This window comes from Dipteris shenzhenensis, chromosome 30 (genome assembly GCF_047967505.1).
Source record: "Dipteris shenzhenensis isolate YYH24624 ecotype China chromosome 30, Dip_SZ_1.0, whole genome shotgun sequence".
NCBI classification, from domain to species: Eukaryota; Viridiplantae; Streptophyta; class Polypodiopsida; order Gleicheniales; family Dipteridaceae; genus Dipteris; species Dipteris shenzhenensis.
In genome coordinates, this window is record NC_141625.1 from 33,036,706 (window position 1) to 33,063,779 (window position 27,074).

At 44.8% G+C, this 27,074-nt stretch overlaps 1 protein-coding gene across 1 annotated transcript; it reads left to right on the top strand.

The window, feature by feature from the left end:
* The first annotated feature begins 17,972 nt into the window (after window positions 1–17,972).
* Window positions 17,973–22,464, top strand: LOC147882005 (uncharacterized). Its single transcript, XM_087401498.1, has 6 exons — window positions 17,973–19,149; window positions 19,290–19,464; window positions 19,552–20,146; window positions 20,309–20,482; window positions 20,985–21,572; window positions 22,255–22,464. Exons 1-6 carry the CDS (start codon window positions 17,973–17,975, stop codon window positions 22,462–22,464), a joined length of 2,919 nt encoding a protein of 972 aa, XP_087257624.1.
* The last annotated feature ends 4,610 nt before the right edge of the window (window positions 22,465–27,074 follow it).

Below are 27,074 nucleotides of genomic sequence, written 5' to 3' on the forward strand. Positions count from 1 at the left end.
GAGACACAACTAGACAAATAGAGCAAGTCCAAGGGGTTGCTAAGGACACCCCCCCGCAAATGGAGATGCCCGGTATGCAATTTTAGCACCAATTTTGGGATGTAAGCTGCATAGTCATGTCAAAAAAAAGTTGTCAATTCTTGCATTAAATGTAGGGTGGTGAATATATCCTATTCCGTCATGGGGCCGGAGAAGACGAAGGCAAAAAATTGAACCTCCAAAAAGACTTCTTTTACCGGTCTATGGGGACCGGCTCTTACTAGTGTTGAGAGTGGACAAGACAGCTACCATTGGTGTGATATGGGAATCTCCCAGTCTGCAATTTTAGCACCAAGTTTGAGATGTAAACTACATAGTCAAGTCCAAAAAAGTTGTGTCAATTCTTGCATTAAATGTAGGGTGATGAATATATCCTATTTTATCATGGGGCCTGCAGAAGACGGAGGGAAAAAATTGAACCTCCAAAAAGACTTCTTTTACTGGTCTATGGGGCCTAGCTCTTACTAGCATTGAGAGTGGACAAGATAGCTACCGCTGGTGTGATATGGGAATCTCCAAGTCTCAAGTTTTGGGGTACATGAAATTAGATCATGCTAACGGTAACTCTAAGAGGTTCCAAAGGCAGGCAACATTCTTCATCATAGCTAACTCAAATGCAAGGCAGTGAAAATGCCAGGAGAGTTGCTAGGTAGCATTGATTTTGGGAAGGGATATGATGATACTTTGTTGTGTTATGTAGGATATTAATTTCCATTAAATTTGGGACATGTTAGATATAACTTCATAAAATCCTAAGTCATGAAATTAATACATTACAAGTTCAAGCATAAATAATAGTCGTGAAGTTAATGCATTAAATAATCAAGCCTAAAGAAGAATTAATCAAGACCTAATGCACCGTACCAGAGACTTTGGCCTTACCCTCATTCCATAGACTTGCCAACATAAGGCCAAAATTTTCATTCTTAAGAATATGTGGAAAGACCTTACATTTGGCCCACTTTTGGCGAAAAAATTTCATTCTAAAGAATAGGTGGAGTGAAATTGTGTTTGATAAATACAAATCAATGCTCAAGTTTGGACATAAATAAAGGTATCCTTTTGAAGATATTGGAACACATGAGAGAAATAATATTGAAGATACATGAATTTTTAGACATACTATTAAAGACAAATGAACATATAATGGATGAAATCCTATTGATGATACATGAATTTTGAATAGAACTATTATTCAAAGATTTGATGGATTGAATGTAGCTTTAATACATTATCCCTTTTACAAGGGTGTTTGATTTTGAGGCTTGAAACATAAGAATGAATCTGTGTTGAAGCCTAGTGGTTTGTTAAGGATATGTGAAACTTAAAGTAAAAGTACTTACAATGGAAGGGATTATATCAAGATCCTATTAAGGACATGTGAACATATAGTAGAATAATTCTACATAAAATCAGTGGATCAAACTTAATGGCTCAAAAGCAAAAAAGGATGATGGTGCAACCTAGGGGCTACTCTACGGCACTATGGCAGCAATCTTTGTAGTTACTATCAAAGGTAGTGTAACTTTTTTGTCAAGGAAAGAGACGCAAACCACTCCACATGACCTAGATCTGTATGACCTAGGTTGCACCGGCTTGTTTCTTTCATGGATAAAAAGTGACCCTTAGGTGATGCTATAGCACTCCCTTTTTTGGTCCATTATTATAGCACAATTGGGGCCTTTTGACCTAGTACTAGCTACCCATCAAATATTTGTTGTAGATGTTAGGGGTAATTACCAAACTACTAGTGGTAGTTTTATCACCACCATTAGTAATTTTATTTGAGTGTTCCTTAATGGTAGTTCTCCTACTACTACATACAATATTACCAATAGTAGTCCTAATCCCAATGATAGTACACATAATATTATTACGACCATCCAACTTTAATAATCATTATATCTATGAATGCATATATATAGGTCTATCTATATCTATACCTATTTATTCCTCATCCAATATGTTTGCATTTATTTTTGGTGCTTTGCTTACTTTGAAACTAAAGAAAATGTGATTTCATTATTGTTTGCATTCTTGTCAAACATGAGGAGCTGGAATGCATAAGAGTTGGGAGGCACATTATAATTTCTGTGCAGACTTGAACCATTGAATAGCCTATTGATTCTGATTGTTTTCTTTCTTATTAAATCCTTAATTTGGTTATTTCACACCGAACATCGCCATATCAATTCATATTTTTTTTGTTCTAGTAATGTCCTATCGTAGCATAGTCTAGGGTTGATCATACAAGATAAATGGGTGCTCACATTTAATATATTTTTGAGAGTCAGAGGATAGTGGATGTAGACTACAAAATCATCACTTTGAATAAATTTGGCAAGATTCTTCTGATAGGAGGAATAATTTCTATTGCACTAACGATGAAAGAAAATTATCAAAAGGTTGATACAAGGCTCAAAATCACACTGGTGCAACTAGGCTTAATAGTCGTAGGCTAGTAGTAGTACTAGTGTATTTACTAAGTAGTGTGCGTGCCTCTCCTCATTAAAATTCATAGTCTTCAAAAATATATAATACATAAGTCAAAATATTCTAATTAGTTTTATCATCCTAATGTTGAAACTGACTTAAATTCATAGTTTTTAAAAAGGTATAATACATAAGTCAATATATTCCAATTAGTTTTATTGTCCTCATGTTGAAACTGACTTTCTCTTCCTTCGTCTCCTATGAGCTTCAAACCTTTAATCCATTAATCTCTCAAATAGTAAGAATGGTCTTGTATTAAGAGGCGATGATATCTAAAGTGATCTACAAATACTAAGAATGGTCTTATATTAAGAGGTGATGATATCTCAAGTGTTATACAAACCGTAAGAATGGTTTTGTATTAAAAGGTGATGATATCTCAAGTGTTCTACAAATAGTAAGAATGGTTCAAGTGTTCTACAAAAGTATTAGGTACCTCTTAGTGGCTAAAGGGAAGGAGTGATGATATCTCAAGTGTTTTACAAATAGTAAGAATGGTCTTGTATTAAGAGGTGATGATATCTCAAGTGTTCTACAAATAGTAATAATGGTTTTGTATTAGGAGATGATGATATCTCAAGTGTTCTATAAAACTATTATATACCTCTTAGTGGTTGAAGGGAAGGGGTTGGAAGTATGGGCAAAATCTCTAGGAACTACAGGATGGTTGCAAGAACAATTTTGAATGTCATAAATGACACTTGGGTTTTTCAACATATGGGTGAACTATTTTTAAACATTTTCTTTCATGGTTGATAACACTTTTAATAAGAAGAACCATTTTGAATGTTATAAGTGTTGATGCAATCCCATGCTATGAAGTCTATAGACAGTTTTTTTTCCCTGCATATGGGTGAAGTGATGTTTACGTTACTAAGTTCAACATATCAAGCAACACATTTGTTTTGATTATTGAAGGAGTTTGATAATAAGACCCATTTCAAATGCAAAAGATTTTTTGTATCAGTAATGGAATCCGCTTTGGAGTGGAAATTCGGTTTCTTTCAAACCCACATATTATTATTGCATAATGTGAGTATGGCTCCAATTGGAAGTTAAGGTAGACTATAATTCGCAATATTGGTATAGTTACACATAGTAACATAAGTTTTATTTTCGAGAATCTTCCCAAGTAGTGGTTTTAACAAAGCTATGTTGAGTACCTCGATAAGGAAATTGCAGAAAAGCTCGCTCGCTTTTTTGGGCCCGCTCGCTTTTCCTCGCTCGCTCTATCGACTGCCTCGAACCAAGATAATCATGATGGATCGGTTTAGACTACATCAACAGAATGATTCCTTAAAGGTGTTAACAGGGAACATAGACCTGAGTCACATCCTTGTCACATCATCAATATGATGATTACTATAGGTGTTGAAAAGTGAAATAGACCAATGGGTTGGCATGCTACCATTATGCTAAAGATCTTAGCCACCATTGTGCTTGTTTGATCAACACTATTAGCAAATGTGAAGCATTAATGTAAATGACTACTTGAAGAAACTGATTGTTATATATTGTAGAGCATTAAAAAGTGAAATAGACCAATGGGTTGGCATTATTTCATTATGATAAAGATCTTAGCCACCATTGTGCTGGTTTGATCTGCACTATTAGCAAATGTGGAGCATTAATGTAAAATGACTACTTGAAGAAACTGATTGTTATATATTGTAAAGAGCATTAATATGATGACCTTATGATGACTAGTAAGGTTTGTGGATTAATGTGAGGTGATATCACATGCATACGAAAAGATATGATGCCATAGACTTGTGGGATCGCATGTTAAAGATTCTAGGCACCATGCTAGTTTGGTCTCCATTGTCAATAAACAAGGGGCATTAATGTGAAATGACTACTTCAAGAACTAGATCTGTATAGATAGCATCATCATGGTGATTAGTTAAGGTTTGTGGATTAATGCAAAGGATATTACGTGGATAAAGGGATGGAATAGACAAGACAACATAGTAAATAGTTCCAAGAACAAACACAGTGGTGGCACCAAGCCACTGTGAACTAGTAGTCATGCATTATATGCCTAATTATAAGCTTGTCAATGTAGTGATTATCTTCTAACAGCACTGAGTGCCACGTGTTGAGCTCTACATGGTGTTCATAATGATTGTATTCCTATGGAGTGATGCATGTTGAGATCTGCATGGTGTTTCAAATGATTATGCCAATAAGTTTTGAGAGATTATGATGCCACTGTGGCAATCATTACACCATGGACCAAGTGAGGGTATTTACCTCTAGCATACGACTATCTAAGTATTCATAGATATGAAAGTATATATGTTAGTTGCTACATATGTATGGAAGTATATGAGAGTATATATGTATGAAATTACATATTATAAGTATGGGAAAGTAAATACATGTGAAATCCGATATATTTTAAGAACATGTTCATATATGCATCCAAAAAAAATCCTAAACTATGGGCAAATACAAATTGATACAATAATGTGGACTCTCATTGTTGAAATGATGAGATAAACAAAAATTTGCCATAGAGCCAATGGAGTCAAAGTCATAATCTTAATTCCACCACATAATAGAAATCCCAAACATGTAGTGAAATCCCCAATAGGTCTATGTGCTCAAAGGGCCATTGTTTGCTTGGGTGTAGCCATTTTTGGTGAGGTTTAGGGACTTTTTTGTATAGAGGTATCTTGCATGACCCATAACTTATGCATTGCTCAACAGAATTCGGCAAACCTTGTCTTCAAGTTGTAGTACACATTCAAACTTGAACATGATAACAAAAAATTATGGAATAAGGATTTGGAACAAGACCGTTAAAGCATTACAAGTGCATCCTGAAGACTATAGGATATAGCAATTTATTCAAAAACATCAAAATTTTATTCTATATATACATGCAACAAAGTAATCATTCTAAGGTACACTACGTGAGGTTCTCCTAAATCCAAGGACACACCTAAATGAGGGGCCTCCAATGTTGTGCTAAAGTGATGCATACCCATTTGAGAGCACGCTCCATAACTTTTTTTTGATTTGTTGAAAACCAAAACGGATTGAAAATTTGGAATACAAACTATTGGGACTAGCGCATGGTGGTCTTAAAACATTGATAGTTGTTGGTATTGGTATCTAGATTCACCCTAAAATGGAAGAAGTTGGAAAAGTACAATTTGTGCATGTGCAAAGATATTTTAATAAATCCAATACTATTTACAATTTTGAATTGTTTCTTTTTCCATGCACTTGCTTGCTATATGGCTCATAAGCATGCCAAAAGTCATTGCATTTAATAATACACAACTGCAAACCCGATAGCATGCCCTTTAGCCTATTTGCATTTTGAAGCATTTTTAGGACACATTGCACTTGTTTGGATATCCAAGTCTGCTGATGTGTATTCTCGGAGGGGGGGAAACCCGATAGCTAATATTTCGCTACTCCCACAAATTTTGAATTTTCACACCTCCCGCCCATCAAATCTTGGAAGATTAAGTACCTGCAACCTGCCCCCACCCTGCAAATGCCCTACAACCCGCATGCACCTCGACGTGACCTTGCGCAGACTTTGGTTTGCCATTGTCTTCTTTCAAGTAAGTTGTCTTCTATTCTTCGCTTGCCTCACCAGCTAGCTTCTCTGGGTCTATTCTGGACTGATCGTGGCCATGGCGTGAATGGCAACATGCAGGTCGCCATGGCTTACAAGAGAAGCAGACAGAGGTTGTGAGATAGGAATGCTGAAAAGCCAGGTCAAGGCATAAGGAACATAGTGCGAGTCGAGGAAAGCACTGGCATGGTATCGAATGGACAACGGAAGACACTTTTGCAACATCTGTGAAGGGAGAAACCACGCAAAGAAAGAACACTCCTTGCAGATTGATAGAAGCAAGAAGCAGTTGTAGATGTACACATTCGATCATTGCCATCGGAGCAAAGAACACGAGCTGTGGTGTCACGATTGGTGGGAGCATTCAAGGCAGTGGGGCCGTTCAGGTGATTAATAGTCTCAAGTCTTCACAAGCTTTAGCCTGCACCCTAAAGTTCGTAGAGTAACAACCCTACCAACACCTCGGGAGATGCACGCCCAAGAGGCGATGCTCTCTAACCTGAGAAATGGCCTATAGAAAGTGAAAGGGGTGCACAACTTAGATCGAGTAGCTACAAAGACGGCGACATTAGCTATGTTGGTGTTCCCTAAAATAAAGAAGAAACGACTTGTGCGCACAATGTCAAAGATATTTTCAATCAGAAGGACCAACCTGGCTCCAGTGGTTCAACATAGAGCAGAAAGAAATGCATGATCTTCCCGATCTGAGAAGTCTATGGGCTTCATTAAAATGCAAGAAAAGGAGAGAGCACCTAAGTGCGGAAGTCGTTGCTATAGTGATGACATTTTGGCATGAAAATACGAGAGTTTCTCTAAATAGAAAGGACATATGTAAGAAGCGGACGGGACGCAAGGTGTTTGAGGAGCACATTTTACACATCCTAGATACAATGCAGGTCAATGGTGCCTAATCTAGCCTAGTGGTTGTTTGTGATTGAGCTTTGGGATAGTTTACTTGTTTCATTTCTTAAACTAGGCTTGGACTAAATGTGTTTGTCCAGCCCACATCATGCAACCGTAGGCCGGTTCAGCTCAATCGCCAGTTATGTGATTATCCTAAACTAGCATGGTTGAATAGACATTAGTTGTTGTCCAGCCCAGTGGCATGGTTGAGCAAAAATTAATAGCAATATATTTCGTAATATATTGTTATTTTACTAAACCATCCCGATGATTAGAACATCATGCAACCATAGCTGCTTTAGCTCAATCACCAGTTATGTGATATGTCCTAAACTAGCATGATTGAACAGACATTAGTTGTTGTCCAGCCTGGTGGCATGGTTGAGCAAAAATTAATAGCAATATATTGTTATTTTACTAAACCAGCCCAGTGGTTGGAACATCATGCAACCATAGGTGCTTCATCTCAATCACCAATTATGTGATATGTCCCGAACTAGCGTGGTGGAACAAACATTAGTTATTGACTAGCTCGGTGGTTGAAATTATTGTGTTTCTTAATACTTAAATTCGTTAAATTTAATTTCCTGCTCTTCGGTTCATATACCACTGTTAAATTCCAGAATTTAGAAATGAAAAACAAAATCCTAAACCAGCCCAGTGGTTGGAACATCATGCAACTGTAGGCTGGTTCAACTCAATCGCGAGTTATGTGACTGTCTTGAACGAGAATGGTTGAATAGACATTAGTTGTTGTCCAGCTCGATGGCATGGTTGAGCAGAAATTAACAGCAATATATTGTTATTTTACTAAACCAGACTGATGGTTGGAACATCATGCAATCATGGCTACTTCAGCTCAATCACTAGTTATGTGATATGTCTTGAACCAACGTGGTTGAAAAAACATTAGTTATTGACCAGCTCGATGGTTGAAATTATTGTGTTTCTTAGTACTTAAATTCGTTAAATTTAATTTCTTGCTATTCGGGTCATATACCACTATTAAATTGTGGAATTTAGAAATAAAAAGCAATATATTGTTGTTTTCTAATGGTGAAAATAAACAATGGAAAGCAATATACTTGTTATTGTCTAATATGTGAAGTTGAGACCATTAGGCTAAACCATCTAGGTGGTTGAAACTGTGACAATGTCCTAAACCATCCTGGTGGTTGAAATTGTGACTGTCCTAAATGTATCCTAAACCAGCCCAGTGGTTGAATGTGCAGCATGCTTTCTACTGCATTGGGAATGGTTGAAAAAGGAAAATCCCATGCAGAAAATATAAAACAACATTGGGTGTGGTCAGATGGTGCTACCTGTTAATTTAAATCAGCATGTGGATTCTACTTTGTCTCAAGGTTCTAATCCTTGACCAGTCTAGACATGATGTGGAATTTCTTTGGGTCTAGCCATGGCAAGGGTGAACATGATGGATGTGGTGCTGTTATTAAGCAAGCTTTGTTTAAACACCAATTAGCATGCCCTTAAGAAAAACTCAATGATGCCCATGATGCAGTAACATGGCTTACAACCAACCTCTCTACAGGAGCATATTCAACATACAGTAAACAAAGCCTTAAGAATAATGTAGTATGCAGAGTGTTCCATGAAGTGAAAGTGGATGAAGTGCAAAGGAGAAGCCATCACGATTGCGAGAAAATTAAAGGAGTTCGTGGTCTGCACAGCATATGGGGATTTTCAAACAACCAACTGATTAAAATGAGAAAACTTTCTTGTTTCTACAATGCGTGCATCATAGGGGATCATGACGATTGTGAGAACGTTGCAATTGTGAATACATGGGAGCGAGTTCAAGTTGTCCCTCTATGCTCAGATGGAGTGACAAACAATGGAGAGACAAATGACTCGCCATAGCTTGGGGAGAGTTTCGATGACCTCACTGACTGTCTAGAAGAGGGGGATAACTTTGCAGTTGTCACAGATTTTGGGGAAATGAGGAAGATGGCCCATACTTTCTGTTGCACTGCACAAAATCTAAGTACAAGGTTGAGGAAACATTTAAGGATAATTGGGGAACAACCTATTAGAAATGGGATTGAGTAGTCGGAGCTTTTTGGTACAAAAAAACATCCAAGAGAGGCTGCAATTATGAACTGCTACATAAGATTCCACAAACATGTGTGTACTCTCATCTAGTAAGAGCTATTAAGTTCCAGATGCAACCTATGCCACAACAAAAGAAGGGCAGGAGTGTCTTCAAATTGGATTTAGACACGCATGAGCACATCTTGGGGTGTCTTGGAGCGATGGACGAGGATGAATGAGATAGTACTAAGGACCTTCTCATTCTTCAATCTCATGTTAGTTGTCTAATTGAAATATTTCGTCTCACATTAATTGTCTAATTGAAATCTTTGATCTCACATTAGTTCACTAATCAAAATCTTTCAGTATCACATTAGTGATCTAATTGAAATCTTTCATCTCACATTACTTGTCAAATTGAAATCTTTCTTCTCATTATTATCACCGCGCTAGTGTGGATCAAAGGACACTATCTAGCCACATAGCGGAGAAAACATTGACTAAGTAAACTCTGGAGAACATTAACAATTCAATAGATTACACACAGATTATATATATTACAATCTCAAAGACTCCTTTACTTCAGATTACATCTCAAGAACTGCTTGTTGAGCTCCCTGATTGCAGGCTCGGCCCTCTTTGCTCCTTTTTAGAATGGGGATGGTTACTTCTTGTAGGGGCCCAACCCCTCCCTTCATGCCACTTCCTCTTTCCTTGATTTGAGCTTCCTGGTTGCAGGCTCGGCCCTTCTTGCTCCTTTCCTGAAGGGGGCTGGTTCCTCCCTTCAGGCTTCTTTTCCTCACAGTCAGGCTCGGCGGTCTTGGCCTTCTTCAATTTGAGCTCCTTGTCTTTAAGAACTTTTGCCCAAATGGCAAATTAAGTTGCAATATCTACTTTCTCGTCATAGATAGTTGTAGCAGGTAGGCACATTTGATCTGTCCATGACATGGGCAATGGCAAGTGGCATTCTCTACAGCTAGATTTTGTATGCACAAACACTCCAAAGCAAAAAATGTGCAGAGGGTGGTAGCACGCAGGCCATCGAATACAACAGTCATCTGTGATGGGGGTATGGTAGACCATGCATTTCGGACCTCGGTGCATAGCAGTTTAGGCATCCGATTTAACTATTGCAACCATCAATGCACAATCTTGCTCTCTACATGGCGAAGTTGCTTCTTGATTCCTTCCTCTCTCATCCTTAGTCTGTGGATGTTCTCCTTCATCTCCTCCACTTTTTGCTCACTCTGTGCAACAGCTTCATCGGAATCCCTCAGCATCTGTTGAAGCTACATAAATTGTTGAAAAACATCTTCATGGGCCATTTCCAAAACTTCCACTCTAGTTTGGAAATCTCTCAGGATGACGGACTGCTTTTCATAACTGTCAAAAGCCACGGCAAGCTCATGCAAACATCTATTGTGATCTTCTTGTAGGGTCTTGTAGCTTGCTCTTTGGACTTCCAACAGTGTTTCGAAAAAAAACCCTCATTGTGGTTGCTGCAAATTCCTCCACTGCAGTGGCTGGAACTTGCTCCACCATGGTGGCTGGAACTTGCTCCACTGTGGTTGCTCTTTGCATCCTTCCTGGCATGGGGAGATGCCTCATTGTCTTTTCCACCCCGGCTGCTCTCTGCCCTATCCTTCCTAGCCTTGAAGCTCTCTCGCAGTTCCTGCATCACCTTTCTGGTTTTTGCATTCTCCCTTTTCAGCTCCTCCATCATCTAGTCATTTTCAATGTTCAATGCATTCTGCATGTTGCAAAGCCATTTGTAAAGACCCTCCTTTTCGGCTCTCTGATCTTCAAGATCCTTTTGCATCTTTTCTAGCTCCTTGTTTGCCATGTCCCTGTCATTTCTCACTTCTTCGAGCCTATCTCGGAGCTCCTTCATGCGCTTCTTTGCTTCTTCTCTTCTATGCCTTTCCATGTCGACCAATTTTGTAGCAGTCTTAGCTTGCTCTTGTGCCTCCTCTACCTTGGCTTCTACACATTTGCACTGCCTTTGCTGCATCGGTGGCTTTCTCTTGTAGAAAAGTCACCTTTTGAGACATCTGCTTATCGTATTGCTCATAAATCCCTTTGAGGGTAGATGCCATCAAGTGGATTGCAATTCTAGCGGATTGAGACGACAATTGGGATTTGCCATCCATGCAATTCTTCAGGTTGGTTAACACGCTCTTGGAGATCACCCTTGAGAAAGATACATCATGTCCTTTTAGTTGCTCTACTGCTGCTTGAACCTGCCAGAACTTGCAGGTTCCTCTCATATCCGAAAAGAAGTGAATGGTCTTCTTTAGTACATCTTGGAGGTTTGTTAGCAAGTTCGAAATCTTGACTCCACCATCTTTACTAATATGAGTGTTTGGGTATACGTCTAGAATATCCTGTACTCCTCGAGAAAGTGTGCTTGCAAACTTTCTCCAAAAATTCCTAGAGCATTTACAATCATGCTTTCATTGATGGTAATCTTATGACCTTGACAAACTAGTTTCCCCTCCATGTTCACCTTCTGTACCAACCTAGTGAAGTTTTGGAGAGCATCCAAATTGGGCTTTTGAAAAGTGAGAGAGGATCTCCCATATGTCACGATTTCAAGATCAGGGAAGGAGGGGCTCTTGCACTATGTTGCAGAGGGGGAGGATAGATTGTGTGAGGAGCTCCTGGACTGTGCAGGGTCCATTACGAGAAGGGATAGAAGTTGCAGGAAGAGTGCAAGGGAGATAGAAATGGTCGAGAGGGATAGAAGATGAATCAGTGAAGGAAATGCAATAGTGGAGGCTTGACTTTGCAGTCCGATTGCAAGGGAGAAAGAAATGATATGCATGCAAGCACAGTGGTGGTAACTAGAAGCTGAGTAATTGCGGGTCATTATGATGGCTAGTAATTAACCGCCAGTCGTCTTAGCCCCGCCACCACAGACATGGCTGGGAACCTTAGATGCCACCACCTCTAATCATTCATTACCATGCTACTTAGTACTGCCACCTTGAATTATTCAAAATTCAAGCCAACCACCATGGTGGCTCTCACCTTGACAGTAGTCGGGCTATAATCACCGCAATGTCTCTCACCTTGATAGTGTAGTCGGGCTACTTAATAGTTTTGTTTTCTATCCCTGTCGAACGTTTCATTCTCCCTTGCAATCTCAAGCCTCCACTATTGCCTTCACTGCTTCATCTTCTATCCCTGAGAGCAATAAATTACCAGTCACTAGGCTTGCATGCTTAGGAGAGTACTAGAGTTCATGGTAATGAGGGATTAGAGGTGATTAGGCTTTATGATTTACTTTTGTGGGAATTACTGCCCGATGGTGGTGGCTGTCATTAACCACGTCTGTTGTGGCTACGATTCCACCGTGCCACCGCTCAGCCACCACCACCACGCTTTAGCATGCATGATTACAATGAGTGCAGTAAAAATTACCAGTCACTGGGCTCGCATGTTCAGTAGAGAACTAGAGTACATGGTAATGAGAGTGATTAGAGGCCGTAATGAGTGACTAGAGCTTCATGATTTACTTTTGTGGGAATTACTGCCCGGTGGTGGTGGCGCTCATCTGCCACTTCTATCATGGCTAAGCATGTTCATTTCCTCTGAAAATGGACTAAAAGAAGATAGGGCCTGGATTAACGTAACGGACATGGGGACCTAGGTCACCATCACAAAGTGTGGCATCATGTTCCAATAACTAGAGCAACTAGATGGAATGGCACACTCATGGCCATGGATGCGATGGAAGAGAGCATTCATTTGTCCCATTTTGATTTACACTGTGTTTTTGAACGGTTAACTCCTATTGCAATGCAAAATGTCAGAAATATGATGCCACCTGTCCTTCATATGGGCGCAGATGCCACTGTCATGAACATCAAGACTAACCTCTTTTTTCTTCTTGATCAACACAACATCACGTAGTCGCCAATTCTGACGTCCACCCGTTCCTCCTTTGGCGGGGGCTATCTCCGTGCCCTATGAATCATTGGAGGAGGTATGGATGGGTGTTGAAGATGGTTGTGCTGCCATGGTTTGTCAAGTGACCCAGCTGCTGCTGCTACTGAAGGGCGGAAAGGAGGGCGAGTAGAAAGTGAGTTGAGAGGAAGCTCAACAATGAGAGTGGAGGGAACGGAGGGTGTTGGAGCGCGTACAGAACTGGGGATTGGACGAGCACGATATCTCCAATTGGGTGGTGGTGGCGGACCAAAAAGGGTGTTGCCAACAACGCCATCAATGGCAGTCCCACCTAAACACCCTCCACGTGTGTGAAAAACGTCATGGCGTGAAGAGGAGGGGTCCTGACGAGGCAGGGGGCTCTCCTCCTCATGCGAGGACATGTGCACATCCGTATCCCCTTGCATGCTTGGCACGAACTCCTCATCCCCGTCGCAAGATTCACATAGTTCTCGTCGAGGTCCTGTGACTGAATGACTTGAACTCCTCATGACGCCTTGAGACCTGCAGGTGGCAAGGCATGAAAGTAAGTTCAATGCTTCACCCATCAACTGGAATATGTAAGTAGCATGCTATTCTCATGCTAACACTCAACCATGTATTCTATAGTGCAGAAATAGGAAGGAGAGAAAGCAAACATGGTGGGCATTGCTAGTGGCTACACAACAAAGACAATGATTCATCATTGAGAGTGGGAGAGAGGGCCACAATAGACTTGAATCGGAAGGAAGCGGCGGTCTGACGTATTGAAGTACTGCTGCGTTTGGGAAGAGATGTCAAGAGAGAGATGGAAGCTGGACTCAATGAGCAGAATCTCAGGACAGTGGAGGGATAGGACGTGGAAGAGAGAGGGACCACATGGCCTGTTTGGCTATTGATGAGGGCCACTATCCCTTGTGGAGTTTTACGCACGATGGTGCAATGGCTGCCCGCACGATGAAGCTGGCAACAATCCTTCATCACACTTTTCGCATCATCCGCTGTGGGGCTAGCGCTACTCGTGCCGTAGGTGAGTGATTCTGCCCTTGGCACTCCCACTCAACGAGCAGAAGCATCACCCTGCACTCCACAACTCACTTGATGCATGGAATTGCAGCGGTTCGCCTCATATTGCTTGGCTACTAGGCACCTATATACGTAATAAGGCATAGTGCAAAGAAGTTCTACTGGCACGGTCTTTTGTATTCACGTCAACTCCATGGGTGCATAGATATTGGACCACACTAGAATTGTCCCATGATGTGGCATAGTGCAGTGGTGTATCCCCTAAGTAGTTCAGCTGCGCCATGAGGTTGACAGCTCCAAAGGATATCAGAATTCGGATAACGTTGAAAACATTTGTTGACGTGAAGACGTCAAGGGGTACAACACAGTAGAGAAAACTTCCGTCGATCTAGTTTGTGACCTTGGGCCTTTAGAGGTAACCACAAGACAATAGAAGAGTCGGCTTGCTTGTAGACACGACAACACAAACGCAAGCGGAAGATGGTACACGAGGCGTTTGAGCAGAAGATGGAGTAGGAGGAGAAATTTAGGGTGCTAGCAAGGAGGCGTTTGAGAAGAAGGTGGTGCAGGAGGAGAAGTCTAGGCTGTTAGCCCCTACGTAACTCCTGAGGACGACGAAGGCTTTGCACTGTAGGAGGAGATGACGAAGGCTTTGCAACCTGCCAGCGGAAGTGTGGACTCTATTCGCATGCATTCATGCATGATGGTGCCGTTAGGAGTAGTGGCTGATGTTGCCCCCGCGATGTGTCCAAGTATGATGGTGTCGTTAGGAGTCGCGATGTGTCCAAGTACGTTCTATAGCCAGTTGACTTCATTTTCAGATGTCTTGAGGGGGGGGCGCCCTGTAACGGGTGGCCTGTTGACAAGGGACTGAACCTCAGTCCGCCCCTCTTCTTCCTTTGCACTCGACATCCTTACCTCTTTTGGGTCAAGGGGATAACCACCCTCGACACCCTTGAACCTAGCCTAGGGGAGCAGCCCATTGTAAGGTGAACTCCCAACCTTAGCCTTGAGGGGGCTCAATTCAAACGGGAGGATTTTGAATTGATTGGCCCCCAAGGTAACTGTTGGAGAGAAGGTACCAAGGAGGAAATGAAGCCTTGAAGAAGGCGGCTGGACGTTGGAGCCAAGGAGGAAAACTCCCTCCAAAATACAAATATTCTCACACGCAGGATGCAGTTCAGAACAGAAGGTTCAGACCAGAACATGGTGAGAGGCCAGAGCTGGAACAGCATGCAGAGCTGAGAGCTCTTTGTAATCCCGAGAGAGAGAGTGTGAGAGCTTCTTCATCTTTTGAAAGCAATGTAATCTGCCCTATGGCGTTTTGACCACAGGGCCTCCTTCCTTTTGAATGCCAAGAATCCTTTCTCCCTGGGCGTCTTTTTGGTGTGCTTGAAATGAAGGTCGTTGAAGTGTTTAGCTCGTATCCCCTCCCCTTTGTCGAGTTTGTCATCTGCAGGTGAAGACAAGAGCTGTCCTTCGAGCCAGGGCTTCCCCTTGGCTTGGGGAAGAAGCCCACGAAAGGGTGTGTCGAACGAAGAGCTGTGGAGGGCGTCGTGAGGGTCGCCAGCCTCGCTCAGGTAGTTCCGTCAATGATACAGAGAGCGGTGCGGATCGGGCGCTGGACCATTTGCTTCCAGTTTTGGTGAGGGTCGAGACACCCGCCTGATTATCTCCCTCGCAAAAGGGCAGGACGCGCGAGGCTCAGACCACCGAGAACCGGCCGTCTGAGTCCTCGCTCTCCACCGACAAAAGCGGACGGAACTGCAGTTCCGTCGCGCTTCGGTCGGTAAGGCCTAGCATAGGAGCTTAAGGGCTCCATACCTGGAGTCCTTTGGTATAACAAGGCGCTCCCTCGACGGGATCACAGAGTCGACGCGGCGATATCAGCAGAGCCCCCGATCATTCGCACTAGCCAGACGGAGTTTTGGTACCTCGACAGAAGCCTGTCGACGGAACTCGACGGAGAGAGACGGAAGAGTCAGGAGAAGACCATACGGCCGATCGCAAGCCTCATCACGGACACCCTCGCGCATGTGGAAGCTCCAGGAGCTAGAGAAGACGGGCGACACTTCGATTGGCAGCCTCGACGTGTGCATGGAGACGACGAGCTCACCATAGCTCGGAGGTCTAAAGCTGCTATATAACTATAGCATGGAATACTATAGTCAAGCAAGGCTACGGCCCCGGTGGCTAGCCGGGCCGTGAGGTATCTCAAGCACTAGCCTACAGGTCACAGGTTCGATCACTGGCAGGGGGAGACAGGTCGCGAGCCGACGAGGGGGCCGACCCCCTTTTGCTATTCAACCGGGTACAGGATATATACCACGGGACCTAGTTGGTTACACCAATCGTGACTAGGCCCCCGTGGTTAGCTCGACGATAAGTGCCTCGCCCATTATCTCTGACGTCCCGAGTTCGATCCCGTGCGCGCGGGTGCGCGATCTTTTGGGTGTGCTTGCGCAGAGTTCATAGAATAAAAAAAAGGGAGGTGCGGCTGGTTACGACAACCAAGTGGTTGGCGCCGTGGTCAGCGCGGCGGTTCCTCGAGTAGTTGGTTACGGGTTCGAATCCGCTTGTCAACTGCGGAGAGGAAGGCTTTGGGCGCGTGGAGAAGCAGGGACACGTTATAAGCTAGTGGGTGCCTTTAGTAACCAATAGCAACGACCCGCCCTCTTGGTTAGCCCAACATAAAGCTCTGCGTGTACTTACCTCCAAGTCCTGCGTTCGAATCCCGGTAGTTGGCGCCTCTCTTTTTGGCAGTCCGAATAACTTTGGCGGCTCAGCCAAAGCAAGTTGGCGGTTTTGCTAACTTAGCCGCAGCTAAGTTTAGCTAGTCATAACTAGCCAGTAAAGGGGTTTTGGAGAACTGACTTCACAGGTGCATTCCCACTCTTGTGTGGAGTTTCTGGAGCAAGTCTCGGGCACTAGTGGCGCTTCACGGAGATTCAGCAAGTGATTTGGGGAAAGAGAGGATCTCATGACCGTAGCTTCCGGGAAGAGATCTATGCTCTTCTTTTGAGCATCTGAAGGAGCCAGACAGGTTTGTGAAGGTGAAGGACATTCAATCCAGCAGAGGTTCCAGCCAGGAAGTCAGTGGCAGCTTGGAGAGATCAAGCGGATACTTTGGTGATCCCGGTAGGGGACCAAACCGGGGAGCAAAGGAGAAGAGAAAAAAAAAGTGAAAAAGTTTAAAGGAAAACTTTGCCCTCGTGACAGTGGTATCAGAGCTGAAGGACTGAGCAGAGTCAGTCCCACCCAAAGGTATCAGCTTGATAGGAGTTGACACTTTTCTCCCACAGACAGTTCAGCTCATTTGAAGGCACATTTCATGGATGATTCAAATGAAATAGCGGGTGCTGAGCCAAGCAACACCAGGAGCAGAACTAAACTCAAATTCCGTGAACACGAAGCAAGGCTTGAGGCCATAGAGCATGCTCTAACAGAGCTGCAGACCAGCCAGGGGCTTCTAGAGCAGCAACTCTCAGAAGCCAAGATAGAGCTTGCCCATGTGATGAGCAAGCTGATCAAGGATGATGGAGTTGGACCACTTGGGAAGCATCGGATCAAACTCAAGGAGCCCGAACCATACACGGGCGCATGGGAAGTCAAGGTATTGGAGAATTTTATATATGATATGCAGCAATACCTTTCCCTTGCCAAGATCACCGAGCCCCAAGAGCAAGTGCTCCATGCCTCAACCTATTTGGTGGATGATGCCAAGCTTTGGTGGAGGAATTACAAAGAAGATGAGAGAACCCACCGCAACACCTACACGATTTCCACATGGGATGAGCTCTCACAAAGGCTGAGATTACAGTTTCTACCCTCCGACATCGAATGGAAGGCTCGGGATGCCTTGAATGGTCTCAAACACACCGGAACCCTGAGAGACTTCATCAAAGCTCACTCCTCTCTCATGCTACAAATCAAGGAGATGAGTGAGGCTGATCGGCTTTACTACTTCATCAAAAGGCTGAGGCCTTGGGCACATGATGAGCTCATGAGAGAGCATGTAAAGACCGTGGCAGAAGCATACGAGGTAGCAGACCGCCTCACCGATTGGCAAGAGAAGCAGCACGGTGGTGAGAGACAAGGTCAAGCCAAGTCCAAGCCTAGTGGACAAGGGATTCCCCCATTCAAAAAGAAGAAGTTCAAGAGGTTTGCCTCTAAAAAGAAGAAGTACCGACCCATGGGAGATGTTTCAGCTGAGCAGGCCAAACCTAAAGCTGCTGCAGCCCAAAAAGGTAAAGGTAAAACAGGTACTGTTCAGCCCAAAAGCAGTGTGGGATCAGCCAAAGCTTCATCAAGCCTTTCAGCCCCGAAAGGGAGTGGCTATTATATCTGTACTGAAGCCCATTTTGCCAGGGAGTGCCCTATGAGACAGTCACTTCAGACTATCCAGGAAACTGAGAATGGGCAGCCCACACAAACCATGACCCCTCTTCAGCTTCTAGGAGCTATGAGTGAAGATCAGGTAGCTTCAGATTTGCTGTTCATTATTGCTACAGTAAATGGACGCCTAGTGAGGGCTATGGTGGACAACGGGGCTAGCCATAATTTCATCACCTCCAAGAAGGCTAAAGAGATAGGACTGAAGGCTGAGATCAGCAAAGGGAAGGTCATGAAGACGGTAAACACCCCGGGACAGGCAGTTGTCAAGGTGGCAAAAGGGGTAAGCATCCAAGTAGGAGGTTGTTCTCACAAAGCAGAATTTTCAATAGTAGAGATGGATGACTTTGACATGGTATTTGGGCAAACATGGTTGAGGGCCAATAGAGTCCTGATCAACAGCCATGATGAACAGTTAGTTTTCTGCAAGGAAGGTGGTTGGGAGGTGGTCAAAGCTTCAAGGCAAAAGGGAGGACCTTTACCTCAAGTCCTCTCAGCTATGCAGTTGAAAAAGGCAGTAAGAAAAGGACAGCAAGCTTACCTTGTGGTGATCAAAGAGCATGAGGAGAGTTCAGCCCCATGTAAAGGACACATACCAAAGGAGGTGCAGGGTTTACTGGCGGAGTACGCGGACATCCTACCTGAGAAGCTCCCAAGGGAGCTTCCCCCTAAAAGGGAGATTGACCATAGGATAGAGACCCTCCAGCCAAGGCACCTTACAGGTTGTCCCAGGAAGAGAACAAGGAGCTGAAGGTGCAGTTGCAGGAATTGCTAGAGGCTGGATTCATCCAGCCCTCCAAATCTCCATACGGAGCACCCTTGCTCTTTGTGAAGAAGGAAGGGGACCTACGTCTATGTGTAGACTACCGGGCCCTGAACAAAGTCACCATCAAGAACCGGTACCCCCTTCTCAACATGCGGGAGTTGTTCGACTCTCTAGTACATGCAAGGTACTTTTCAAAGATAGATCTCAGATCAGGGTACCATCAGATCAGAATTGCAGAAGCTGATGTGGAGAAGACCAACATGAGAACCAAGTATGGGTCGTTTGATTAGAAGGTTCTGACCTTCGGGTTAACCAATGCCCCGGCAACCTTCACGACGCTCATGAATGGTATTTTCAGGGATCTTCTAGATGAATGCATTGTCGTCTATTTGGATGATATTCTTATCTACTCCAAGACTCTCAAGGAGCATGTAGGGCATTTAAGAGAAGTGTTTGACAGGCTGAGAGCAAACAGGCTATTTCTGAAAGAGAGCAAGTGTGACTTTGCCAAGGAGACCATCCACTTTCTGGGTTTCAAGGTGACCCAAGGTAAACTTATGATGGATGAGAGTAAAGTGAAGGCAATAGTAGATTGGCCTACCCCGAAGGGTGTGGATGATGTGCGGGCCTTCAATGGATTGGCCTCATTCTACCGGTCCTTCATCGACATGTACAGTGAGATTACAGCCCCTCTCACTAATCTCACCCGTAAGGATACACCATGGAAGTGGGGTCCCAAGCATGAAAGTGCTTTTCAGAAACTGAAGGAAGCCATGAGCAGCCAGCCCGTCCTAGCTCTTCCAAACTTTGAGAGGCACTTTGAGGTACAGACAGATGCTTCTGATTTTGCTATAGGAGTACTCCTTCAAGATGGGCACCCCATAGCTTTCGAGAGTCGGAAGCTGATTGATCGAGAAACCCGTTACCCCACTCATGATAAGGAGATGACAGCGGTAATCCATTGTTTGAGAGCTTGGAAGCACTATCTACTGGGCAATAAGTTTACTGTTTTCACAGATAATGTCACAACATCCTACTTTGTGACTCAGCCCAAGCTATCCCCCAAACAAGCTAGGTGGTAGGATTTTCTGGCGAATTTCGACTTTGACATCAAGTATAAGCTCGGTAAGGAGAACGTAGTAGCGAATGCCCTCTCCCGAGTTCCCTATCTAGCTGCAGTTCAGATTCTGCAGGGATCTACAGTCTTAGAGGAGATCAAAGCGGGGTATGGAGAGGATGAGTTTGCCAAAAAGCTACTCGGGACTGATGCAAAGACGCCACACATAGAGGTACGTGATCAGATCATTTATTTCAAGTAGCGGAGAGTGTATATTCCATGCATAGGAGGCTTGAGAAAGAGGATGATCCAGGAGCATCATGAGCCACAGTGGGCAGGCCATCCGGGACAGCAAAAGACTCTTGAGTTACTCTCAAGAAATTTCTGGTGGCCCTTGATGGAAAGAGATAGGATGCCTATGTAAGGACATGCCACATTTGTGGGCAAGACAAAGCTGAAAGGATGAAGCCAGCAGGGCTTCTTCAACCACTCGACATCCCAACAAAGCCATGGGAGAGTGCCTCCATGGACTTCATCACATGTCTACCGAACAGCGGAGGACATACGGGCATCTTTGTGGTGGTGTGTAGACTCACTAAGCTGGCCCATTTCATTCCATACATGGGTACACTGGATGCCCCAGCAGCAGCAAAGCTCTTCTTCAAGTTCGTGGCACAAGCTGGCAGCATTCCTCTACGGGATTTTCCCCCTTCGAGTTAGCTTATGGGTATCAGCCATTAGCTCCGGGTGAAGCAGCTGTACTATCTACTGCGAGAGGAGTAGCTCCAACAGGAGGAGCCTTCCACGAGGAGTGGATAACCAGGCTTAAAATTGCCCGGGTGCAGCTGGGTAAAGCTCAAGACAGGATGAAAAAGTTTGCCGACCGGAAGAGGAGGCATGTAGAGTACGAGGTTGGCGAGAAGGTCTACCTCAAACTGAACCCTGAGCAGTTCAGCATGCCAAAGGAGCTCACAGATCGTCTTGCGCGCAGGTGCGACGGGCCATACGAGATCCTTGAGAGGGTAGGCAAGTTGGCTTACCGTCTACGACTTCCTCCCCATCTACACATTCATCCCACCTTTCACGTCTCTATGTTGAAGGGTGCTCAAGAAGATGATGATCCAGACCGTGAGCAGAGGAATAGAGGTCCGGCTCTAGTGATGGATCGAGGAGAGGAGGAAGACCTCGAGAGCATCATGGCACACCGTGATAGACCGAATCAGTTCGGGCCTAACAGGTTGTACCATTGTCACTGGAAGGGGCAACCTTCAAGTGAAGACTCATGGAGGACGGAACCTTCTCTATGGCGGTTCGTTGACATCGTGCGCGGCTACAATGAATCACACCCCTTTCCAAAGAAACGAGAGAGCAAGAGAAAGAGGGGGGGAATGTAACGGGTGGCCCGTTGACAAAGGACTGAACCTCAGTCCGCCCCTCTTCTTCCTTTGGACTCGACATCCTTACCTCTTTTGGGTCAAGGGGATGACCTCCTTGACACCCTTGAACCTAACCTAGGGGAGCAGCCCATGGTAAGGTGAACTCCCAACCTTAGCCTTGAGGGGGCTCAATTCAAACGGGAGGATTTTGAATTGATTGGCCCCCAAGGTAACTGTTGGAGAGAAGGTACCAAGGAGGAAATGAAGCCTTGAAGAAGGCGGCTGGACGTTGGAGCCAAGGAGGAAAACTCCCTCCAAAATACAAATATTCTCACATGCAGGATGCAGTTCAGAACAGAAGGTTCAGACTAGAACATGGTGAGAGGCCAGAGCTGGAAGAGCATGCAGAGCTGAGAGCTCTTTGTAATCCTTAGAGAGAGAGTGTGAGAGCTTCTTCATCTTTTGAAAGCAATGTAATCCGCCCTGTGGCGTTTTGACCACAGGGCCTCCTTCCTTTTGAATGCCAAGAATCCTTTCTCCCTGGGCGTCTTTTTGGTGTGCTTGAAATGAAGGTCGTTGAAGTGTTTAGCTCGTATCCCCTCCCCTTTGTCGAGTTTGTCATCTGCAGGTGAAGACAAGAGCTGTCCTTCGAGCCAGGGCTTCCCCTTGGCTTGGGGAAGAAGCCCACGAAAGGGCGTGTCGAACGAAGAGCTGTGGAGGGCGTCGTGAGGGTCGCCAGCCTCGCTCAGGCAGTTCCGTCAATGATACAGAGAGCGGTGCGGATCGGGCGCTGGACCATTTGCTTCCAGTTTTGGTGAGGGTCGAGACACCCGCCTGATTATCTCCCTGGCAAAAGGGCGGGACGCGCGAGGCTCAGACCACCGAGAACCGACCGTCTGAGTCCTCGCTCTCCACCGACGGAAGCGGACGGAACTGCAGTTCCGTCGCGCTTCGGTCGGTAAGGCCTAGCATAGGAGCTTAAGGGCTCCATACCTGGAGTCCTTTGGTATAACAAGGCGCTCCCTCGACGGGATCACAGAGCCAGCGCGGCAATATGAGCGGAGCCCCCGATCGTTCGCACTAGCCGGACGGAGTTTTGGTACCTCGACGGAAGCCCGTCGACGGAACTCGACGGAGAGAGACGGAAGAGTCGGGAGAAGACCATACGGCCGATTGCAAGCCTCATCACCGACACTCTCGCGCCTGTGGAAGCTCCAGGAGCTAGAGAAGACGGGCGATGCTTCGATTGGCAGCCTCGACGTGTGCATGGAGACGACGAGCTCGCCATAGCTCGGAGGTTTAAAGCTGCTATATAATTATAGCATGGAATACTATAGTCAAGCAAGGCCACGGCCTCGGTGGCTGGCCGGGCCGTGAGGTATCTCAAGCACTAGCCTACAGGTCACAAGTTCGATCACCGGCAGGGGGAGACAGGTCGCGAGCCGACAAGGGGGCCGACCCCCTTTTGCTATTCAACCGGGTACAGGATATATACCACGGGACCTAGTTGGTTACACCAATCGTGACTAGGCCCCCGTGGTTAGCTCGACGATAAGTGCCTCGTCCGTTATCTCTGAGGTCCCGCGTTCGATCCCGTGCGTGCAGGTGCGCGTTCTTTTGGGCGTGCTTGCGCAGAGTTCATAGAATTAAAAAAAAGGGAGGTGCGGTTGGTTACGACAACCAAGTGGTTGGCGCCGTGGTCAGCGCGGCGGCTCCTTGAGTAGTTGGTTGCGGGTTCGAATCCGCTTATCGACTGCGGAGAGGAAGGCTTTGTGCGCGTGGAGAAGCAGGGACACGTTATGAGCTAGTGGGTGCCTTTAGTAACCAATAGCAATGACCCGCCCTCTTGGTTAGCCGAACATAAAGCTCTGCGTGTACTTACCTCCAAGTCCTGCGTTCGAATCCCGGCGGTTGGCGCCTCTCTTTTTGGCAGTCCGGATAACTTTGGCGGCTCAGCCAAAGTAAGTTGGCGGTTTTGCTAACTTAGCCCCAGCTAAGTTTAGCTAGTCATAACTAGCCAGTAAAGGGGTTTTGGAGAACTAACTTCACAGGTGCATTCCCACTCTTGTATGGAGTTTCTGGAGCAAGTCTCGGGCACTAGTGGCGCTTCACGGAGATTCAACAAGTGATTTGGGGAAAGAGAAGATCTCATGACCATAGCTTCTGGGAAGAGATCTATGCTCTTCTTTTGAGCATCTGAAGGAGCCAGGCAGGTTTGTGAAGGTGAAGGACATTCAGTCCAGCAGAGGTTCCAGCCAGCAAGTCAGTGGCAGCTCCGAGAGATCAAGCGGATACTTTGGTGATCCCGGTAGGGGACCAAACCGGGGAGCAAAGGAGAAGAGAAAAAAAAAGTGAAAAAGTTTAAAGGGAAACTTTGCCCTCGTGACACGCCCAACCCCCCCCGCCCCAGATCCTCCATGTTTGAAGGGTGGGCATTCAATCAAGAGATGGCACAACGCGCACCACAGGGCCACGTCCCTACCCGCCAGACCACCATTGCAAGTACGGTTTGGCGAGGGTATGGGGAAGGCCTTGTAGGGCCTATTCTCACAGGACCTTGGAGTGTCTGATGCATTCACACGTGTGATTTGGGATGTGCCCATTAACCGACAGTGACCACCGACCACTGCAATCGAGTCTCGTGTTTCCATTTTTGGGCGCATAAAATCTCCATGTTGGTCGAGTTGAAGGGAGACGATAGAATAGAATCTGCTCCTTTCCATCTTTAGGAGGATAAAATCTCCTCTCAGCCATGTGTGAGTCTTTCCCAAGTCTCTGCTCAAACTCTGGGTTGCTTGGTGAAGACAATGGAAGGTGGCAGGAGGCTTGGTGGAGAACTGAAAGGTGGCGGCCAAATGGAGCTGCTTGCCCACATCTTCTCGTGTTACCGTAGCCCTTTGGACCTCGCCCGCTCCTCTTGTGTCTCCCGTTCATGGCGATCTGCCTCTCGCCTCCTCCATCGCTTCTCTATTTGCTCCTCCTCCTCCCCTCCTCCCTCCTCTTTGCGCTTCTTCAAGGCCAACGTCTCCCATTTCCTCCTCGCTTTCTTCTGCCTCAAACAGCTTTCCGTTGTTGATGATCGGTTTCCACTCGCTTTTGGTGAGGTCGAGCGCCTTGCACTTGATGAAGACGGTCGGTACTGCCCCTACTTCTGCGTGGATGTTGTTTGCTTCTGGATAGCGTGCGTGAAGAATACCTTGGAAGAGTACATTCGAACTCTTCGATCATGAGTGACAGGTTGGAGCTAGTCTAAGGCGGTCCAGTGACATGGGCAAGCTTTTCGCAGTCCTGCACAGGTGTGTGAGACTCCATGCCCTCTATCTCGTTGGCGCATCAATCGATCGAGACTCTTTGCACTCCTACCGTTTCGAAAATCTACTCACATGTACTCTCAAGGACTTTACGATTAGCAACCAAAGCTTGAAGGAGATGGTGAATCGTTGTCTCAAGTTGGAAACCTTGCGCCTCCTACATTTAATTTCAGTGTCTGAAGAGCCACAGCTTCCATTTCCTGCAATTACATCACTCACACTCGAGTCTTTTGAGTTACAAGGTGATCTCACCTATGAAGATCTCAGCTTCCCGGATGTATTTCCACGATTTGAACTTGTAACTCCGAGGCTAAGACGGGCAAAGTTCAGCACTGTTGAGGAAATAAGAATAGAGAGCTCTCGCCTCACCGAACTTGATTTGGGGACGTGTCCTAGTTCTTTGAGATTGTCGTGTTGGCCAAATCTCGTCGGGCTTAGGATTCGTGGGCATGAGGCAGATCAGTGCACTGTACGACATCTCATTGAGCTCTTGAGCCACACAGAGAATTTGAGGCACCTTGAGGTTGCCCCGCATCACGACCGTTACGGGTTTTATGAGCCCTTATAGATTAACTACTTCCTGAGCTTTCTTCCACTACTACAAACCCTCAGTATGGGTATTCATTTTCTCCACTGTTTGAAATTAGGAGGTGTACACCACTTGGCTCATCCAATCAATCTGTCGGCATTGAGGAACGTGATGATTGAGCTGTTGCATCCTGACACGAGGAAAGATCCACACAACGCACCTGCAGTACAATATTACAAGTAATTAGATGAGCTCATAATTTTCATTGCATCTCTGCTGAAGCACTCATCGTCATTTTTGACGATAGGAGGATATCATGTTGGGTCTGGTTGTTCTTGTAAGGATGTGGTTCTCCAGATTCGAAGGAAGTTCCCACACCTTGGCCTTAGGTTCCAAAATTTTGATGGCTCCGTGCCGGCTGCACCTTGCGCATGGACAATAACTTAAGATGGCTATTTTGGAATTGGAAAGCCTCTGTTGCTACTTTTTACTTCCTAGGTTGTTTAGCCACTAGCCTCTTTTGTATGCTCTCTTATTTATAGAATTGCACTTCGTCTACAAGTTATAGAAGACAATTCCTTAATTTGCTCATGCACAATCATACGGTAGCTCACGAAGCTATCCTTTCATGTCGCTTTTATTCCTATTGAAGCACCATAACCATTATGCCAATTGTTGTCGTGTTGCTTACATGTGATCCCAACCAATAAAAAAAGGAAATTCAATTAGTGTTAGTCGCGGCCTGCAAAGGGATTAGTAGTAAGGTAAGTTAACAAGATGAATTCCATTCTTTGGGCCTGTCTTGAGTGATTTTTTTGTTGGGTGTGGATTTCTTAAATTGAGTTTTGATTGTGTTGATAAATGAAGCGTAGTTGGTTTGTTCACCATTCAGTGTAGTATAAATGTGAGAGGGGTCTTACCAATAAATGAAATTAGTACTTTTGTTAGCTCTTGTTTCTACATTTGCCCAAATGTGGTCGATTGTAGTTCCATATGTTGTTGCAACTGTATTGATGATTTGATCTATTTTATGAGCGGATATGAATTGTTGTAATTGTGTCATTTTGGTTGAGGAGTTGTTATAATGAATGTTGAAATCTCCCAAGAGGTATGTTGGAGTTAATTTTGGAATGAAGGGGAGTAATGACTGCAGGTTTGTCAAGCAAGATAATTGGTTAGTCTTTTGAGACTTGTAGACATTAGATATTGCTATTTTTTGGTTTTGCTCATTGTTAGAGATGCATAGCAAGCATTGAGTGCCCTCATGATATGATTTTGTTAGCACTGCCCCGTTAGGGGTAGAACTCTAGGCACGTGTGTACCCCTTGTTTAGTGTCTTGTAGAGATTACGTTAACATAATATCGTAAACGTGAACATGTTATTAAGGTTGCGTACTTACATTGTAAACTCACTTTAATAATGTGTGTATTATCATAACCGGCCAAAGATTCACCGATAAACCGGCTATATAATTATCCTGCCGAAAAACTGGATTATCCCTTCGGGGCCCGGTAGGATAATTCATTTTTTCTAGTGGGCCCTAGCAGAATAATCCATTTTCCAATGGGTAATTTATTGTCGACGGGCTATTGCAATAGTCCAGCGGG

Coding starts and splice junctions, on each gene's coding strand:
- LOC147882005 (XM_087401498.1), top strand. CDS start 17,973: ATGAGTGAGGCTGATCGGCTTTACTACTTCATCAAAAGGCTGAGGCCT. Junction 20,483..20,984: donor CAAAGACGCCACACATAGAG/GTACGTGATCAG, acceptor TATGGGTATCAG/CCATTAGCTCCGGGTGAAGC. Junction 21,573..22,254: donor TATGGCGGTTCGTTGACATC/GTGCGCGGCTAC, acceptor TGTCATCTGCAG/GTGAAGACAAGAGCTGTCCT.